Here is a 21,936-nt window from a genome sequence, read left to right on the forward strand (position 1 = left end):
ACATTTAATGTCTAAATGGACTGCTTTTATATAGTGCTTTTCCATCTGAATCACAAGCTCAAAGCGCTTTACAGTAATTCCTCACATTCCCCACACTGAGGTCAGGACGCTGCCGTGCAAGGCTCTCACCTCAAACCAGGTGCAACTTGAGGATTAAGGACCTTGCTCAAGGGCTTTTAGTGATTTTCCAGCAAGATGGGGATGTGTATATATATATATATATATATATATATATATATATATATATATATATATATACACACACAAGGATTATTAAATATCAGACCGCCTTGACAGTACAGCAAAAACACAGAGGTCTGACATTTTGTCATACAGACTTAGCAAGCAAGGTTAATAATTCATTTATTATGTGACTATTATAAATATAAACATACAAACTTCTGGTATCGCCCAAATATGCAAGCTGGTGACGGTGTTGAGTTCGTAGTCAGACCAGTTCGCTTTCTTCACCTCAATGAAGAACAGATGGCCCAGTTGTTAGCTGGTAAGTGTTTTTTCTGATGATGTTTAGATATTTATGGAGTATGTTCATGTCCGACTTGGTTTTTCTAATCGTGTTTTTAGCTTTCTGGTTTGTAACGAAGTTTTCAATCTGTTCTTGACTGTTCGGAGCTGTGTTTTCAACTTGTTGGAATTCATTTTACACGCCCACTTTGAGCTCATTTGCTGCTAATTCCTCAGTTTTGTTTGTTCACTTTTTGCTTTGTTTTATTTCATGCCAAGAAAATTGTAAAACAAAATCACAAATCTGAGGTCTGAAATGGGGAAAATATCAAGGAAATCAGCCAACTGTCATAGCCATTTTATCTTCATATATGAGGGTAGGCTGAAAAGTTCTAAGGTTCACTATGATACAGTTAATGCATTAACTGTATCATAGTGATATATATATATATATATATATATATATATATATATATATATATATATATATATATATATATTATATATATTCCCTCAATTATCTGTATACCTTTGAATATCTAAATTGCTGTTGATTAATACTTAATAAACAATTAATAATTGATTAATCATGGCAACTCTATTTCCCAGTGAAAGCTCTACGACATCACAAAGATCTATACAAATGCAGAATAAAGACCTCCCCCTTCTTCCTTGATTGGCAGAGGTAATAACTGTCAATCCTTTTGATCCCAGAAGGGTTATAGCCTATGCAAGTCCATCTGGTAGTTGAAGTTGTAACAAAAGAAGACTCACAGCTACAGACCACTCAGGGACTGCAGTCCTCTAACAAATGCTGAAAGACCATTGGTCTGTCCTTTGCCCAGGTAGAGTGTTTGTAAAGGCACTTTTTTTCTGGAATATATGTTTGGACGAGGTAAATTGGGATAGAAATCCATCGAGCTTTTGCACAATGATGAAATGATCCTGGGTGTGGACCTGCCTGTGGAATCAGGTGTGGACATGTTCATAGATTTCCTTTGATAGGTGTAGGACACAATGAGTCTGACAAACATGTTCATAACCACTAGAAGTAACTCCAAATACTTGGTTTAGGCAAGGTGGTGCAAAGTGGGTGAGAACAAATCTAACATGAACACTCTCCTGTCGCGTGCTGCATGTGAAAGGGCAACTCTGGACAATGTCCGGACCTGAGTCTGTGGATGTTCATGAGTATAAACAGCTAATGAGGCTTCCCTCTGGACACTGTTTGTCAGAAAGTGCAATAGGAAAACCACAGAGGGTGATTAAAGTGAAACTGTTGTCCGTGTCGTTGTTCCGGCTTGTGTGGTGGGACAATAGTGGGGAAGCCCTTCTGCTTTTTTGTTTCCAGCCCAAAATTAGTCTCTCACCCAGCAACACAGAACAAGGTTCACACACTGTACAACACATCCACTATTCAAATAGGCCGTGGGCCATACAATGAATATCCCTCTAGATTTTTGATTTCATGACCTACGTGTGGGGTGGGTTTGAAATTTTGGTACATGGAAGCCAACAGCACCACAAACAACCTACTGTTTATCACAAGTGTAAATTTTGAGCATTAGTGAGAACCACTGTCCCAAAATATCATCATACATCAAGTATACGTTATTTTCAAAAAACACATTGAAACTCAAATATAACACCGTAGAAGCATGCATTTGACTTTAATGCTAGTAATGCTTTTAAAAAGGGGTATTTACAACTTACACAAGTAACGTGGTGTTGATGCATTATGTTATAAATTCAAGTGTCTATTAAAAATTGTTAACAGTTTATACATTGAAGTATTCCTGTATAAGACACTCTCAAAACCTAAAGATTACATTCTTCGTTACCTTTTTATGGTAAAAGATGCTATTTAGGGTAAATTAAGGCACTAGGGATCCTGTTTATTTGGGGATTTTCAATAAACAAGTTTATGCAAGTTAGTCAGGCGTCTTGACTGAGATACTGAAGATGCCATGTGAAATTGAATTTACTACGTATCCATGGACAATTTAAACAGCATTTGTTTAACACTTGACAACAACTGATTGTATATTGGGGTCCTTAATGCCAATGATATTCATGTATCATAATTTGGGGTGACTTTGGACAGAGGGTGACTTTGGATACTGTGGAAAACCGATTCTTTCATGTACATTCTTTACCAGATTATGTTTTTAAGAATATTAATAGGGATATTCTGAAAAACAATTTGAAAGACATGATTTGGTAAAAGAAGATACACAGAAAGACTAAGTTTTCCATAGTGTTCAAAGTCACCCCACTGTCCAAGGTTCCCCCAACTTATGGTAAGCGAAGTTAAGAAGTATTTTTGTGACACCATGAAATCATTTTCTGTTCATGCAACTAACACATGTATCTTCTGTATACCCTCTCTACCCTTACAGGTATGTGTGTCATTAGAGTAGGGCAGGAGAGACATTTATCAAGACCCAAGTAGTTTGAAGCTAGAAGATAGAAGGACTATTTGTTCAAGTTTATAACCATTTCCTCATCTAAATGCCATTAGCCACATTGTGATGTAGTGACATTTGGAAGAAGTCATGCATTACATGATCCTCAACTATCTATTGTTCCTAAAATCAAGGCAAAGGCAAATGCACATTACATTATGAGTATCAAAATTACCAGTATTTCTGAATGTGATTAATGAAGTGACTAACAGAAATAACTTTGGCGAACAGTATAGTACAGATAGTACATGTACGAGGTCTATTAGAAAAGTATCCGACCTTATTAATTTTTTCAAAAACTATATGGATTTGAATCACGTGTGATTGCGTCCGACAAGCTTGAACCCTCGTGCGCATGCGTGAGTTTTTTCACGTCTGTCGGTTGCGTCATTCGCCTGTGGGCAGGCTTTGAGTGAGCACCGTCGGAATTCCTTTGTCTGAGAACTTCCTAAGAGACTGGCGCTTTGCTTGATCAAAATTTTTTCAGAAACTGTAAGGCACATCCAAGTGGACACCATTCAAGAAATTCAGACAGTTTTCGGTGAAAATTTTAACGGCTGATGAGAGATTAACGAGTGTTACTATCGCTTTAAGGACAGCCCATGGTGCCGGACGGTGCGCCGCACCCCGAGCCACCGTCGTCAGCCTGTTTTGAGCTGAAAACTTCCAAATTTAAGCCTCTGTTGACCCAGGACGTCGTGAGAGAGCAGAGAAGTTTCAGAATAGGTCGGGATCAGCAGTTTATCCAGACATTCCACTGTTAAAGGAGATTTTGTAATGAAAGACGTGCGGACGGATTCACGCGTCGGCACCCAGCCGCTCATGGCGCGGCGCCACAGAAAAACACCTCCGTTGGAAGTCTCACAGGACAAGTTTGAACATGCCCAGCTGTTAAACAATTTCTCGGATACTCACTCGACTGAAAGCCATCGAAAACCGCCTGAATCTTACGAATGGTTATCAACACGGAAGTGTTTTTCTGTGGCGCCGTGCGATGAGCGGCTGCGTGCCGACGCGCGAATCCGTCCGCATGTCTTTCATTACAAAATTTCCTACAAGCGAATGACGCAACCGACAGGCGTGAAAAAACTCACACATGCGCACGAGGGTTCAAGTTTGTCTGATGTAATCGCACGTGATTCAAATCCATATAGTTTTTGAAAAAATAAAAAGGTCTTTTCTAATAGACCTTGTATAGTCAATACATTTTACAGCAATTTACTGTTGGAGTACATTGTAAATACAGTGTAGTTCAAACAAACAAAGGGCAATATCTGATATAAAAGTGATTAACCATCTTAATATCTTTTTTTACTATCAAAATCCACATCTTCCTAAAGTCAATGGCAGACTAATCATTACTATGATGTATGCTGAAGACTTGTGCAAATATCCAAAATTTGTTCAAGTTCAGATCACAATTTAATATCACTGAAGCAGTTTAGCTGTTTTTATTTCTTGCTCTTCTGCTATGTTAGTTTAAAGATGTTATGCACAAACAAAACTAATTGAGCATTTCTTAGTTACAAACAGTGTTGCCACAGTTACTTTTAAAAAGTAATCCAATTACTGATTACTGATTACTCCTTGAAAAAGTAACTTAGTTACTTTACTGATTACTCAATTGGAAAAGTAACTAAGTTAGATTACTAGTTACTTTTTTAGTTACTTTCCCCAGCTGCCGACAACAACCCACGTCAACATGACAATGATACCTGTTTTGCCAAAACTCACTTTATAGTCACCCTTTCTTGACTTCAATGAAAACAAATACTTGTTTTATAAAAAGTAAAATAAAGACCTCTTTCTTGACCTCATATTTAACTGTTGACAGCACTGTAACAGTAAAACTTGCAATTTCAAACCTACATTGTTTATAAATGCAACTATTAAATTCTAACATTTTTCTAACATTTAAATTCTCTAAACATTTTACTTGTCGAAATTATTATTATTTGAAGCAGTATAAGTAGTTGTAGTAAAAAACGGCTTCAAAACTGGACCTTTAATCTAGGGGTGTTGTGAGGGGGGCACATCCTTGCCCCACGCCCCCATTCCATCTGGATTCGCCCCTGCTTTGGCGTTTGAGCACAAAGAATGGATAACATTTATTTATGCAGAAAACAGGACCAGATTTACAGGTAAGAAAGTTTTATTGCGTTTTAACATCATGTGGTCCTCAGAAAGAGAGTTTAGGTGCATTTGAGTGGAAAACAGTGTTAGTTGTTGACACGTCGCGGAGGATCAGCTGTTTTTAACGAGACGATACAGAGCGGCTCAGCTCAGAATTCTAAACAAAGGAGGAAAAAAGTATAAAAATGTCTTTGTAAAGCTCAGTGCAGGTGTGCTGATCACCGCGCTTTAAGAGGTGAGAACGAGTCGAGCAGCTGCAAAAAAACGCGGATGAAAAGCTCACAGCTCGCTTAAAGTGTGCAGTTCAGTCGAACCCCGACCTCCTGCCCACAGACTAAGTTTAACGCTGCTATCGACCCACAATGAAAAATAATAGTAACGCACAGTGACATGGAGAAGTAACTTTAATCTGATTACTGATTTGGAAAGATTAACGCGTTAGATTACTCGTTACAAAAAAAAGTGGTCAGATTAGAGTAACGCGTTACTAAGTAACGCGTTACCGGCATCACTGGTTACAAATTGTGGAGATTCAGGTTTTCTAACATTAATAATTAGTAGTTGTTAGGAGGTTCTGTCTGAAATTTTAGTGTGCAAAATAGGAAATAATAAAAAATACAGTATATATCATATTTGAAATGCGCAGTCGGAATGACAGACTCATTCAAGGTGGAGATGGGATTACACCAAGGATCAGCTCTGAGTCCTTTCTTGTTTGCAGTGGTGATGGACAGGTTGACAGATGAGATCAGACAGGAGTCCCCATGGACTATGATGTTTGCAGATGACACTGTGATCTGTAGTGAGAGTAGAGAGTCTAGTCTGGAGAAGTGGAGATATGCTTTGGAGAGAAGGGGAATGAAAGTCAGTAGAAGCAAGACTGAGTACATGTGTGTGAATGAGAGGGAGCCCAGTGGAATAGTGCAGTTACAAGGAGTAGAAGTGGTGAAAGTAGATGAGTTTAAATATTTGGGGTCAACTGTTCAAAGTAATGGAGAGTGTGGTAGAGAGGTGAAGAAGAGAGTGCAGGCAGGGTGGAGTGGGTGGAGAAAGGTGGCAGGAGTGATTTGTGACCGAAAAATATCAGCAAGAGTGAAGGGGAAAGTTTACAAAACAGTAGTGAGAGTAGTGAGCTATGTTGTATGGTTTAGAGACAGTGGCACTAACAAAAAGACAGGAGGCAGAGCTGGAGGTGGCAGAGCTGAAGATGTTGAGATTCTCTTTGGGAGTGACAAGAATGGACAAGATTAGGAATGAACATATCAGAGGGACAGCTCAGGTAGGACGGTTTGGAGACAAAGTCAGAGAGGGGAGATTGAGATGGTTTGGACATGTGCAGAGGAGGGACCCAGGGTATATAGGGAGAAGGATGCTGAGGATGGAGCCACCAGGTAGGAGGAGAAGAGGGAGACCAAAGAGGAGGTTCATGGATGTGCTGAGAGAGGACATGCAGGTGGTTGGTGTGACAGAGGAAGATACAGAGGGCAGGGTGAGATGGAAACGATTGATCTTCTGTGGCGACCCCTAACGGGAACAGCCGAAAGACAAAGAAGAAGAAGTACCATTGTCCTATCTTGAAGCACAAGTGTTTTTTGTTCACTTCTTTCCAGGCAATACTCATGACTCATGTTCACTGCGTGTATAGATCATGAATGACATATTGTGAAAAATATTTGTAAGCTTACGTCAAATAAATATTTAAGCTTACCTTCAGAAGCTCCAGCTTCTGCTTTCTTTTTCATTCCCTTCTCAACTCTCTCAGCACGTTGTGAATCTGTAACACATGCGTAGGCGTGTCTGGTGGAATCCATCTTCTTCGGGTACTGTACTGTGACAACTGACGTTAGCAATGAAATCTCTCGTGATTTTTGCTTGTGCACCTTCTAAATCCTTCCAATTACTGACATACTCTAAAAAATGATCCCACATTCTTCTTGAAAATACTACGATTTTGCTCTTTTTCGATGGAAAGATGCACATATAACACACATTTTGGTACTCACTCGAAGACAACAACGTCTTCTGCACTGGACACTGCCATGTTGTCTCTACGGTGATTGTCACTGGTCAAATGGGCGATTGTCATTGGTCAATTGGAAGTGATCTATTGAAAAAATCTTCTGATTGGTTGTTTTTGTTCGAGGCTGAGCGGATATTTAGATCTTCAAAATAATGATTTAAAAATCCAAATGACTAAATAACGTACCAAGATATTGCGTGTGAAAACACACTGAACGTGTCCTGTAATATTTTCGATAAAATCAAGCAAAAATCATACCCACCCTTTTTGTAGGTCATGCAACAACACAATATTTACACACGGCCCACTGCCTAAAAAGGCAAAGGTCAATGGCTGTTCAACTACTGTATTTCCGATCCATGATACAGTATGTCCTTTCTGATTTGATGCGCTTGTACCTTATCAAGATGAACCACTACCTTATCCATGCAACACAGTGTACACATTAGGGTGTGTGCCTGCAGCCGCACAGTGAAAGAGGAGTTGTGCAGCACTGCATGGGTTCTCCCATCTGTGGCTGCTACAGAGCTCCAATCAGAGAAAAATAAAGTAATGACCCCACGTTTTATGAAGCACTAAAATCTGTACTTCTGCACATTAGTTCCTGCACAGTTCCTTGTCTGCACTATGCCAAAAAGTGAAGATAGAAAATCATGATCTTTATAAAAGAGGTTATTATTGTGTCTTTATGTGGATAATGACAAACAGTGAAATACATTTACTGAGCACAGAATAGATTTTGTTTGCTCAGAGAGAAAAGCGCATGTGAGAAAACATGTTAGCTTTTCCAGTGGCCACATGGGCTGTCAACAAATTGTTATGATGACCATACAAAAAGAAACCCAATAATGCAGGCAGAACCAAGTGGGAAGTAAGGCAGAAACAATAGGTGATTTAATATCCAAGCATGTGAAACAACAGTTCAGATAACAACATGAGTACAAAATCCCAACACGTGAAAAAACAGCCCAACAAACAAGGTGAATAACACGGGGGGAAATGGGAGTACAATCAAACACAAAACCAAAATCAACACACAGGCAACAATGACGGAGTAATCAAACTATCGCAAACGGACACAACTACAACCAAGGGGTAACAAAGAGAACCAAGTACTTATAGCAGGAGAGTGGGAGGAACCAAACAAGAAGAAAACAGTAAACAAACAAGGAAAAGGTGTGCTTTAAATACACAGGAGAACAAATGAACAAACAATCAGTCGGTGTGGAGTGCCAACGAGTCGAAACAAACATGCTGAACTGAATATACAAAAGGTGGAAAGACAACATAACGATAACAAAACGCAACCTAAGAAGGACATCACAAAACCACAATACACAAACAAGTACACAAAAGCCAAAACATAATAAACTGATGAACACATAATGAAGACCTAAGAGAGAGGACAGATCACAAAAAAACACTGACATGGACAGGGGGCAGAACACAAGGAATACAAACCCGGCTGACTGACAAAGACGGGCGAGAACACAATGAACACAAACAAAAGGACACAGACAGAGACTAATAACAAAAAGCACACACCACCAAGGACAGACCACAAAATAGGACCACAGATGCAGATGTATCTATTTTTAGAAAAAAAATATGCATCTTGTGATAGATGCATACAACAATATGTCTCACATTTCTTCAGCTCATTCACATTACAGGTCTCTTTGTTATGATGCTCCTCACTACGATCCTACAGCCACTGAGCACTGAGAAAACACACAAACTCCAGAAAACTCCAGAAGTACTTGCGCATGCACTTCCTAATGATAGATATAAATTCTTATTAGAAAATAATCCCTAAATCTGATCACATTACAGTGTTCTGGAGGCTTGTTTTTGAGAGCGTGCAGTTGACACAGCTCCATATTTATGGCATTTTATGGCAAACCTTAAATGCGTTGAAAAGATGACTTTTTGTAAACCAGATTTGATCGACCAGTGAAAAATTAATATCGCCTCTCTCTAAAGCTTCATGTGAACGAATCAGCCATTTGATGAACCAAATTTGCATTTTCTGAAATGTTGATAATGTAGCCGCATTTTCACTGCTTCAAAAGTGGGTGAAAATACCTTCAGACGGATATCACACAGTTTTCAAGCAAATATCAACGTTGAAATTACATCTTGTGCTCACTGTGTCATATTCAGCTGTCCCTCATGGGGGTTAAATGGGTGTTAAGTGTGTTAATGTTGCATTGTGATTGTGGTGTGACAGTGCTGTTATGGTGCTGTGACTGTGGTGTAAAGGTGCTGTTACAGTGCTGTGACAGTGGTGTGACAGTGCTGTGATGGTGGTGTGACAGTGCTGTTATGGTGCTGTGACTGTGGTGTGACGGTGCTGTTACAGTGCTGTTACAGTGCTGTGACTGTGGTGTGACAGTGCTGTTACAGTGCTGTGACAGTGCTGTTATGGTGGTGTGACAGTGCTGTTACGGTGCTGTGACAGTGGTGTGACAGTGCTGTTATGGTGGTGTGACAGTGCTGTTACGGTGCTGCTATGGTGGTGTGACAGTGCTGTTACGGTGCTGTGACAGTGCTGTTACGGTGGTGTGACGGTGCTGTTACAGTGCTGTGACAGTGGTGTGACAGTGCTGTTATGGTGGTGTGACAGTGCTGTTACGGTGCTGTGACAGTGGTCTGACAGTGCTGTTATGGTGGTGTGCAGTGCTGTAACGGTGCTGTTATGGTGGTGTGACAGTGCTGTTATGGTGGTGTGACAGTGCTGTTACGATGCTGTGACAGTGGTGTGACAGTGCTGTTAAGGTGCTGTGACAGTGGTGTGACAGTGCTGTTAAGGTGCTGTGACAGTGGTGTGACGGTGCTGTTATGGTGGTGTGACGGTGCTGTTATGGTGGTGTGACAGTGGTGTGACAGTGCTGTGATGGTGCTGTTATGGTGGTGTGACAGTGCTGTTACAGTGCTGTGACAGTGCTGTGACGGTGGTGTGACAGTGCTGTTAAGGTGGTGTGACAGTGCTGTTACGATGCTGTGACAGTGGTGTGACAGTGCTGTTAAGGTGCTGTGACAGTGGTGTGACGGTGCTGTTATGGTGGTGTGACAGTGCTGTTACAGTGCTGTGACAGTGCTGTGACGGTGGTGTGACAGTGCTGTTACGGTGCTGTGACAGTGGTGTGACGGTGCTGTTATGGTGGTGTGAAAGTGCTGTTACGGTGGTGTGACAGTGCTGTTACGGTGCTGTGACAGTGGTGTGACAGTGTTGTGACGGTGCTGTTATGGTGCTGTGACAGTACTGTTACGGTGCTGTTATGGTGGTGTGACGGTGCTGTTATGGTGGTGTGACAGTGGTGTGACGGTGCTGTTATGGTGGTGTGACAGTGCTGTTACGGTGCTGTGACGGTGGTGTGACAGTGCTGTTACGGTGCTGTGACAGTGGTGTGACGGTGCTGTTATGGTGGTGTGACAGTGCTGTTACGGAGCTGTTATGGTGGTGTGACAGTGCTGTTACGGTGCTGTGACGGTGGTGTGACAGTGCTGTTACGGTGCTGTTATGGTGGTGTGACAGTGCTGTTACGGAGCTGTTATGGTGCTGTGACAGTACTGTTACGGTGCTGTTATGGTGGTGTGACGGTGCTGTTATGGTGGTGTGACAGTGGTGTGACGGTGCTGTTATGGTGGTGTGACAGTGCTGTTACGGTGCTGTGACGGTGGTGTGACAGTGCTGTTACGGTGCTGTGACAGTGGTGTGACGGTGCTGTTATGGTGGTGTGACAGTGCTGTTACGGAGCTGTGACAGTGCTGTTACGGAGCTGTGACAGTGGTGTGACAGTGCTGTGACGGTGCTGTTATGGTGGTGTGACGGTGGTGTGATGTTGCTGTGATGGTGGTGTGACGGTGCTGTGACGGTGGTGTGATGGTGCTGTTACGGTGGTGTGACGGTGCTGTTACGGTGGTGTGATGGGGCTGTTACGGTGGTGTGACGGTGGTGTGACGGTGCTGTTACGGTGGTGTGATGGTGCTCTTACGGTGGTGTGATGGTGGTGTGATGGTGCTCTTACGGTGGTGTGACGGTGCTGTTACGGTGGTGTGATGGTGCTCTTAAGGTGGTGTGATGGGGCCGTTACGGTGGTGTGATGGTGCTGCTACGGTGGTGTGATGGGGCTGTTACGGTGGTGTGATGGTGGTGTGACGGTGCTGTTACGGTGGTGTGACGGTGCTGTGATGGTGCTGTTACGGTGGTGTGACGTGCGCTATAGTGCGCTGTGTCAGCTTGGGCATGGCTTGGTGAAGTTTAGTGTTTCTTACTGCTGAAATGAAACAATAATTTCATAACCACACATAAGTGTTTGTGTGTGTGAATAATTCAGAACAGGATGTGGCTGAGAGCCGTGTGTGAGTGTGTTTCTGCAGCCTGTCTTGTCCGTTTCCTGCTCGTGCAGAATGTTTGCGTGCAGAGAATCTGGCCACCTGTTAAATTTCAAGATTCACTGCACAGATCTCAGTCAAAAAATAAAGCAATAATGTGCAACTACAAAATTGCCAGCCTGTGAAGCGCACATGTTGAGGATATTCCGTGTGAATCAAATAATTAGTGTTGTTGTCCTGACTTATAAATCAGGCTAGTTTCAGGAGGTGTGTTCTGCGAAGATGATCCTGTCCTCCTTCACCAGGGCTGCAGATTAATCTATGAGGCTCAGCAGCAACACAGCCAGTCTGTGTGTGTGGGACACACAACTCTCAGGGCTCTGTCTTAAAAATCTATGGCAGTCAAACAGGCAAAATCCAAGTGCACGCGGGACATGTGCAACTCCACCTTGCTGTTTATATGGTGCATAATAAGAGCACAAAGGAGACACAGGGCATATTTAGTCACTTCATTAGTCATGGATGTGTTGGACTGAACATACAATTAACAAATCAAATTGTTAGCCGCCACTGCCTTGAAGAGACAGGTGCATCAACTGCTGGCACGTTACTATTTAGATGCTCAACTCAGACGTTTGAGGTTTTCTGGTGAGAAAAGCTTTCTGAGAGCTCACAAACAGGCACAGCAGACACCCACACCCACACACACACACACACACACACACACACACACACACACACACACACACACGTCGCCCAACCACTTAAACTGCACCACCCCAAAGCCGGCTCCTTCTTGACAGGAAGAAAATCATCATAAAAATACAGCAAAACAGATTTATTTGTTTTGTAATTTAGTTTTATTTGATCTTTCTCAAAGAGTGGCCCACAAATGACCCCCCTCCCCCCAGTGGTTTGTGAGTATAATAATAAATTATCACATTTTAAATTAACATAATAATCTCATTTAAAAGTGCTTCTTAAACTGTTTAAAAATGTGTCCAAACTCTAACAGATAGTAACATAGTATTGGTATTTGTTGGGTGATCAGTGTGACAGGTGGTTTGCAAGGTTTTTCTTATTGGTTGACTGGTCCTTGTTATGAATACGTTTGAGAAACACTTTAGATTTGAGGTTTTTGGTAGTCTGTGGTGCAAACACGTTCTGCTGCTGCACAATATCAACGATCACAATAGACCATTGTTGCACTGTTTGGCACATGTGCAATAAGTATTCTGGAAATCACTCACATGGAACGCTTTGGGGTGCAAAGTGTAAACTGAGTAATTCTCGGATACGCATGCTCCATGTAACATGGACATGACTGAATCTATGGATAACACTACGGCAAATGTCCCTAACTTGCCCATAGAAGTGTGGGAAAAGTCCCTTAAATGCGTCCCAGATGAACAATAGGATCTTTCTGGTCGGGAGCACATGCGTCACACTATACTGTCTCAATCTTTAACACTTAGAGTCACACACCGCTGAGCATGCACATTCATACTGTGACATCAGTCTTTTCATTTTAATATCAAGACGCCTGTGGATGCACAGATTCGCACAAACACAGCCACTATTTCAAGAATGTGGACGTTTGGCATGAAAACAACCGCTACCTCAGGTGTAAACTAACATCAGCTGAGTTTCCAATCGAGATTTGTGCAAAACTTTAGCAATATTTTCCAAATATTGATTAAAAAAATAACAGCATTTCCATGGAGATAAAGAAGGTCGCTGCTAGATTTTCTCCTCAGAGTAAGTCAAGCAAAACATTAAAATTTCATTTTTTAAATCCACTGTTGCTATAAAGACCTCAGTCTCTTACTTCATCCACACATACTGTGTCATGTATTTCAGAATGTCATGTGACACTTTTGTAAGTCATGTGACCTATAAAATAGAAAAAAGTGTTTCTATTCCACTTTCTATTCATAAAAACACTTGAAACGCCTGAAAAACCACTGCATGTGAGTGTAAGACTTTTTTTTTTCCAATACTAGAGACACACACTTGAACATCTGTCAACACGTCTTCACTCACAAGTGCAGTGAAATGTTTCTGTCGTGCACTGCTGTGATTTGCTCAGGAAGGATAATAATTCTGTGCACCACCCTCCCATTTACGCTCCAGCTCAGCCAGCTGCGTCTGGCAGAGAGCCACTGCAAAAGAACCAGAATCACACCAACGGAGTCTGTGCTGCTCTGACTTCAGGCAACATCATTCTAAAACCTGACCAACCCAGGTTCCACCCAGGTCAGGTTTTAACAATAATTATTAGTAATTACTAAATGGGTGATGAAAAGAAACAGAGTGTAAATATGATTTTAAACTGTGCACAGCTCTGTTGCTGAACTGACACGCACTGATAGAGCTGTGGCTACAGGTCCGTCGCCACTGTTCTTATAAAGCAAAGGGAGATGGAACGCATATTGATCTACATCGATTGTGTTGAATGAATCTGATACTGATTAGTCAAACAAATGCTTTGGTCAGTGGTGGTGATGGTGGCTGTGGTCTGACTCAAACACCTGCTGTTACCTACAGCACCTGAGAGACGAGGGGTTTTAAATTGATGGCGACTGGTCATTGTGCAGTTTAAACATGAAATACAGTGGATCAGATCTGAATCTGCCTCAAAATGTCTCACCACAGAGTTTTCAGAGTCACTTCTGTACTGTTCGAGTTACACAGACAAGAGACGTGCACACAAACAGGGCTGGTCACATGTTTGTTCCTCAAATCATCAGAGGCAGTTTCTCCTTACCACTGTTGCTCCAGGGGTTGATAAGGTTAGACCTTACTTATATGAAGCGCCTTGAGGAACTCTGTTGTGATTTGGCGCAAAATAAATGAAATGAAAAATCACACGACCTCCATACGATCAAGTGGTAAAACAGAAAAAAAAAAAAATCAGATCTGTAACCTGTAGGGCTCAGAGCCACATCAGCCTGTGGCATGATGAGCAAAACCAGTGGTTTCAGCATATCCACTGGGATGCAGCAGTACACAACAATTAGCTGGACAGATCAGTTAGCTGCCTTTAGTGCAGCAGCGAAAAGAAGACTTGAGCGCAAAATCGTGCAAATGGTGATACAAGCATAGAATCTGGCACAAACACCCCTTAGACATGAACTCTTTTGAAAAAAATGATTAGCCACTTGAATTTTCAATAGGCAGCCAGGTAGGGTTCAACTGAAGAATTACACAGGCGTCAAAATTAAAAAATGCTCCAATCAAATTGAAAACTACACAATATAACACTATGTAACAAATTTTTGTTCCTGGCTTCTAAGTGTTATATTTCAACTGCTTATGTCTAAAGTCTATGGAAAAATGACTACATTCAGCACAAACTTTGATTTTTTTTTTTTTTTACGTTCTAGAAAGTTCTAAAAGTTTCTTGAAATTTCTAGATAATTCTGGAAACTTCTAAAAAATTCTGGACAGTTCTAGCAGTTAAAGAATATTCTAGAAGACTACTCAGTAGTAGTGAAGGCGAATCAAGAATATTCTTGAAAACAGACAAATTTCAAAATATCATTGTCCTGATCACAGAAGCAAAGTTTCTGTGGAATAACAGCTATTTTCTATTTATTTAAGGCAGGTTAGGAAAACACTGTGTGTATCCAGGAACAAAACAAAAATAAAAATTTCTTACATAGTGTAATTTGTCTGATCATAACGATTCCAAATAGGTTATAGTTTGGACAATCTGTGACTGAATGTTTAGGAGTTATGGGGTAAAAACAGCAAAATGGTGACAAAGGTCAGTTTCAGTTTGTACAGGGATCAAAAGTTAAAGTTGCTGCAGTTTTGTTAAAAAATGATGCAAATAGTTGAGTTAACAGGGTTTAAAAAAGGAATAGTTTGGACCATGTATCATGCTTAGTTATCATGTTACAGCGTAACATATGTCACATGCCATAGAATCCAATGGATGATGAACTTGTTTGACCTTTACTTTGGAGACCAAACATTCACCACAGTCAAAACTATTCAATCTGTCAAAGTTAGCAATGGCGTCTTGGCTTCCCTCACTAGTCTCCTTCTTACACAATCACTCAGTTTTTGAGAACTGTCCACTGTAGTATAGTGCCTATCCATCCCCATAAATTCATTAAACGCACCAATAATTTGCATCACTTTTTACGAATACTGAAGGAACCTTAACTTTTGACCCCTTTATAACCTGAAACTGACCTTTGTCACCATTTTTGCTGTTTTTACCCCATAACTCCTGAGCATTCAGTCATTGGTAGTCCAACCTATACCTTTTTGGAATTGTTATGATCAGACAAATAATGTGGTGTAGGTTTCAATTTGATTGGAGCATTTTTCCCCTACCTGGCCACCTATTGAAAATTCAAGTGGATATATGGTTTTTTCAAAAGAGTTAATATCTAAGGAGTATTTGTACCGACTTCAGTGCTTGTATCACCATTTGCAGGATAGTTTCAGTTATCTTCTGCACAACTTGACAGACACCACAAATCACCCTGAAATGTCTGAAGACTTACAGTAGTGTTCAGAATAATAGTAGTGCTATGTGACTAAAAAGATTAATCCAGGTTTTGAGTATATTTCTTATTGTTACATGGGAAACAAGGTACCAGTAGATTCAGTAGATTCTCACAAATCCAACATGACCAAGCATTCATGATATGCACACTCTTAAGGCTATGAAATTGGGCAATTAGTAAAAAAGTAGAAAAGGGGGTGTTCACAATAATAGTGGCATCTGCTGTTGACTCTACAAACTCAAAACTATTATGTTCAAACTGCTTTTTTAACAATCCTATGAATCACTAAACTAGGATTTAGTTGTATAACCACAGTTTTTCATGATTTCTTCACATCTGCGAGGCATTAATTTTGTTCGTTTGGAACCAAGATTTTGCTCGGTTACTAGTGTGCTTGGGGTCATTGTCTTGTTGAAACACCCATTTCAAGGGCATGTCCTCTTCAGCATAAGGCAACATGACCTCTTCAAGTATTTTGACATATCCAAACTGATCCATGATACCTGGTATGCGATATATAGGCCCAACACCATAGTAAGAGAAACATGCCCATATCATGACGCTTGCACCACCATGCTTCACTGTCTTCACTGTGAACTGTGGCTTGAATTCAGAGTTTGGGGGTCGTCTCACAAACTGTCTGTGGCCCTTGGACCCAAAAAGAACAGTTTTACTCTCATTAGTCCACAAAATATTCCTCCATTTCTCTTTAGGCCAGTTGATGTGTTCTTTGGCAAACTGTAACCTCTTCTGCACGTCTTTTATTTAACAGAGGGACTTTGCGGGGGTTTCTTGCAAATAAATTAGCTTCACACAGGCGTCTTCTAACTGTCACAGCACTTACAGGTAACTCCAGAGTGTCTTTGATCATCCTGGAGCTGATCAATGGGTGAGTCTTTGACATTCTGGTTATTCTTCTATCCATTTTGATGGTTGCTTTCCGTTTTCTTCCACGCGTCTCTGTTTTTTTTGTCCATTTTAAAGCATTGGAGATCATTGAAGCTGAACAGCCTATAATTTGTTGCACCTGCGTATAAGTTTTCCCCTCTCCAATCAACTTTTTAATCAAACTACGCTGTTCTTCTGAACAATGTCTTGAACGTCCCATTTTCCTCAGGCTTTCAAAGAGAAAAGCATGTTCAACAGGTGCTGGCTTCATCCTTAAATAGGGGACACCTGATTCACACCTGTTTGTTCCACAAAATTGATAAACTCACTGACTGAATGCCACACTACTATTATTGTGAACACCCCATTTTGTACTTTTTTTTACTAATAGCCCAATTTCATAGTCTTAAGAGTGTACATATCATGAATGCTTGGTCTTGTTGGATTTGTGAGAATCTACTGAATCTACTGGTACCTTGTTTCCCATGTAACAATAACAAATACGAGGTCTGTTAGAAAAGTATCCGACCTTTTTATTTTTTTCAAAACTATATGGATTTGAATCATGTGCGCTTGCATCAGACAAGCTTGAACCTTCGTGCACATGCGTGAGTTTTTTCACGCCTGTCGGTTGCGTCATTCGCCTGTGGGCAGGCTTTGAGTGAGCACTGGTCCACCCCCCTCGTCGGATTTTTATTGTCAGTGAAATGGCAGAGAGACTGCCGCTTTGCTCCATGAATTTTTTTCAGAAACTGTTAGAGACAGCCAGTTGGAAAACATTCGAAAGATTCAGATGGATTTCGGTGAAGATTCTGTCGGTATCACACGGATTAAGGACCATTAAAACTCGATTTAAAATGGCCCACGGCGGCGGAGGGCGCACCGCGCCCCAAGCGGCCATCGACAGACTGGAACGAGCAGATCACTTCCAAATTTAAGGCTCTGTTGATGCAGGATGTCGTGTGACTAGCAGAGAAGTTTAAGAAGAGGTCGGGATCAGCACTTTATCGGCACATTCCACTGTTAAAGGAGATTTTGTTATTTAAAGACGTGCGGACTCGCGCGTCGGGACGCAGCCGCTCACAGCCGCTGGACAAACAACACCTCCGTGTTGGAAGTCTCACAGGACAAGTTGGAACATGCCCAGCTGTTAAACAACTTCTCGGATACTCACTCGACTGAAAAGCCATCAAAAGCCGTCTGAATCTTCTGAATGGTTTCCAACACGGGGGTGTTTTTTTTTCTTGCGCGCAATAAGCGGCTCCGTGCCGACGCGCGAAATCCTCCGCACGTCTTTCATTACAAAATCTCCTGTAACAGTGGAATGTGCCACAAAAGTGCTATGTCCAGCTCTCTTGCCATTTCTGTGGTAGTCACACGATGTCCCGGATCAACACAGCATTCAGTTTAGAAACGATCTGGTCGTTCCAGTCTGTCGATGGCCGCTCGGTGCGCCGCGCGCCCTCCGCCGCTGTGGACCGTCTTTAAAAAGGTTTTAACACTCCTTAATCCGTGTGACGCCGACAGAATCTTCACCGAAATCCATCTTTCTAATCTTTCGAATGGTTTCCAACTGGCTGTCTCTAACAGTTTCTGAAAAAAAAATTCATGGAGCAAAGCGGCAGCCTCTCAGCCATTTCACTAACAATAAAAATCTGATGAGGGGGGTGGACCAGTGCTCATTTAAAGCCTGCCCACAGGCGAGTGACGCAACTGACAGGCGTGAAAAAACTCACGCATGCGCACAAAGGTTCAAGCTTGTCTGATGCAAGCACACATGATTCAAATCCATATAGTTTTTGAAAAAAATAAAAAGGTCGGATAGTTTTCTCACAGACCTCGTATACCCAAAACCTGGATTAATCTTTTTAGTCACATAGCACTACTATTATTCTGAACACTACTGTATATCCCCCTTCCTCCTCCTCTTGGTTTCTGGTGTTCTTTGCATCTGTGGTGGAGTAGAGTGGGCGGAGTCACTGGTGTGATGAGGAAGAGATGGCTGCAGCAGATCCTCTACAGTAACGGACATCTGTCTGTCTTAGCTTGCTGCGATGTGCTTATCTGAGAGGAACAAACAATTTGACTCCCAGAAGAAATTCCCATGTTTATTTTAGCCTCAGAGACTGCCCCATCTTCAACCGCAGTCTGAATATGCAGAACAGGAAACCGACTGTGCAGAAACCCACAAAACCAGGAAGCATGCACTCAGCACAAATAAAAGTCGCTGAAATGTGTTTTTCTTGAGCATAAACTCAGTTTGGCAAGATTGCAGTAATTACTTTCTGCACTTTGGTTCTATGTGCAACAACTGTAGTTTCTAAGTCATTTAACGTGTCATTTATGATGTCATTTTCTCTTTGGAAGAAGGATTTTCTTTAAAAGACAATATGAAACTTGAGGCACAGTTTGCCAGACAGCAAATCTACTAATGCAACAGACAAAAGCTTGACTATGTACAGTTTATCCAATCATTCACAAAAGCCTATATCGCTTTCAAAGTTATCAATGGCGTCTTGGCTTCCCTCACTAGTCTCCTTCTTGCACAATCACTCAGTTTTTGAGAACTGTCCACTGTAGTATACTGCCTATCCATCCCCGTAAATTTATTAAACGTACAAATAACTGTCACGTGTAGATTTTTTTAAATTTCGCTAACTCCCGCGAAGGCGATGGCTGGAGGTCTTTGGTGACCAGATCTCTTTGGAGGCTCTTGGTTACCGCTGGAATGACTTTGTGTCAAACGAGTGGTTACTTTGGGAGACTCAGATGAGAATTATGACTTGAGTTGTGAGGGAACTTCATCTGTGACATGTTGGCCATGTGACATGTTTCTGTGTGCATGATCCTCCATGTTTTTGTTGGCTGCAGCAAATCGACGGTTACTTGCAGGACCTAATTGTCCTGAGCACATCTGTAACTTGGGTTTTACTTCTAATGAGAGATTCCCACCTTCACAACATTTGGCATGATGTGCACCAAACTGAAACATTACAGTCTTGTTGGTGCCTTGCTTGCACATAGGGTGCAATGCCTTGACATGCTGTCAAGGCCTAGGATCATCCATGATGCATTGCAACAGTTTTTGAAATGTTCACAAATTGTCCAATTGACCGTTCATTGGTTATCCTAATCCTGTGTCATCTGTAGAGTAGTAAAATGTGTTGCCAGAGCTTTTATTTTCTATTGTTAAATCTTTCCTCTACTATAATCAGTGATTTCAGACTGTAACTACCTCCTTGACCTGAAACCCTAGCATCTTTTAATATAAAGCTCTGGAGTGGCAGAGCTTCTCTGTGGTGTACAGGTTAAACTGAAATGCCCCTTCGATGTATGACGACTGTGTAATCTATACTGATCAATATTTTTCTCTTCTTTCCAGTTAATGCTGCAATGTCCCGTCCACATCAGACACTCAGCATTTCCGCTCCCCACATGTACTACACCTGCCCCGAGGGTGCAACAGTCACAATGGAATGTGTTCAGAGAGGAACCGCCTTGCACCCAACTGATGTCTTGAAACACAGATGGTTTTTCACAGCCCACAGTGACCAGAACTGTCATGACCACCAAATCCCACGTCATGACCTCAACCATGACAAACACAGCTGGCCTCCGGGAGTGCACCCTGAGTATGGAAAGGATAAAATCTCTCTTGTTGTTGAGAATGTGACCAGGCAAGACCAGGGTCGCTACTGCTGTATGATCTATGATTTCCAGGATGACAAAAAACATGTCCTTCAGTGGTCCCACAGCTCCATGGTTCTCCACGTTACACCACGTAAGGACACAAAATGTGTATGTGTGAATGTGTAGTGAGGTAGAAAACGCTGATATATAGACTAATTATTGAAGTGGTAAAATGGAAAAAGAATGTCTCTGTTGTATGCTGAGCCTTGGTTAGATCAGATGCTAAAGTGTAATAATCCAAGATATGGTACAAATGCAGTATAGTACACAGCTGTGTGTGAAGTCACGTGCCTGCAAAATATTTTTACATACAACCACTAACTCTGAAATTGGGTGATGTGATACAGACAGTAGGTACTATGTTTGTGCTCTATAAAATATATAAGCACCAGGAATTAAGATCTGATAGTCTAAAAAATTTGATACAATCATAATTTGATCTAAAATGTAAATGTGTTCAGTGTATAGCAAACATAAATTAATTGTTGTTCCAATACTTTGAAAGGGGACTGTAAGTGTGAAGTATGAAATGTTCTATTCAACTTGGTTCTGCCTCGTTGAATAGAACATTTCATCTTTCACTGAACTGAATATTTGTTTGATTGAATGAATGAAAAAAGCACTCATTATTTGTTTTATATAACAGCCAAAATTGTGCATGGTAAGTGGAACACAATGTCAAAAAGTATGAATCCATGTCACGTGACATACAATCCACCAATCAAATGACAAGGATCTACTCAGCCGTTATATAAAAACCTATATTGTAGTACTGTACCATATTGCAGCAAAGTGATGCACAGTATACTACGGTGATGTATGCACTGACATATAGTGCAATTTGTTTTGCAAAATTAATTAGTTACTGGTGACTAACTGAACTACACTAGTAGGATAAAAACAAGTCAAAGTTCAGCAGATGTTTAAAAGAGATATTCAACATTTTTCAACCTAGGCTTTATTTTTAGATGTTGTGTTGGTCTTTTCACTTTGGACAGTCATTCTGTAAGACTCAATCCCTCCTTGGCATTTGATTGCAATCTCTTAGTGGAGGATGGCAAAGCTAAGGTAAGCAGCTAACCGTATAATCGGCTGTCTTAAAACATTTTACATTTAGTTGAGGCAAGTACGCACTGAATCCTTGCAGGGAAATTCTCCGTGCAACAGAATGCATCTAATGACATTTTCCCATGATCACTGGGATAAAGAAGCACTTTTCTCTGAGTGTTTTTATTGCCACACCTAATTACATTAATTACCCAATCAGTCCTTCGTGGTGTTTGCATTCATTCTAATGTGCCAATTAAATAAATTTTTGTCCAGAGTGAAAAGATGACCCCTAAAACATTTAGAAATAGTGCCTTGGTTGCAAATCTTGACCTTCTCCTTTAAGGGTACGTAACATCATATGTTG

The 21,936-nt window shown here is 41.2% G+C and overlaps 1 protein-coding gene across 1 annotated transcript in view; it reads left to right on the forward strand.

Moving 5' to 3' along the window:
* vsir (V-set immunoregulatory receptor) overlaps positions 1–21,936 on the forward strand; it is a 62,089-nt gene that overhangs the window by 18,787 nt on the left and 21,366 nt on the right. The window contains exon 2 of the mRNA XM_034185121.1: positions 20,215–20,613. Within this exon, the coding sequence (XP_034041012.1) occupies positions 20,215–20,613 (399 nt within the window). The remainder of the gene's footprint in view (positions 1–20,214; positions 20,614–21,936) is intronic.

The sequence above is a fragment of the Thalassophryne amazonica genome, chromosome 13 (genome assembly GCF_902500255.1).
Source record: "Thalassophryne amazonica chromosome 13, fThaAma1.1, whole genome shotgun sequence".
Classification (NCBI taxonomy): Eukaryota; Metazoa; Chordata; class Actinopteri; order Batrachoidiformes; family Batrachoididae; genus Thalassophryne; species Thalassophryne amazonica.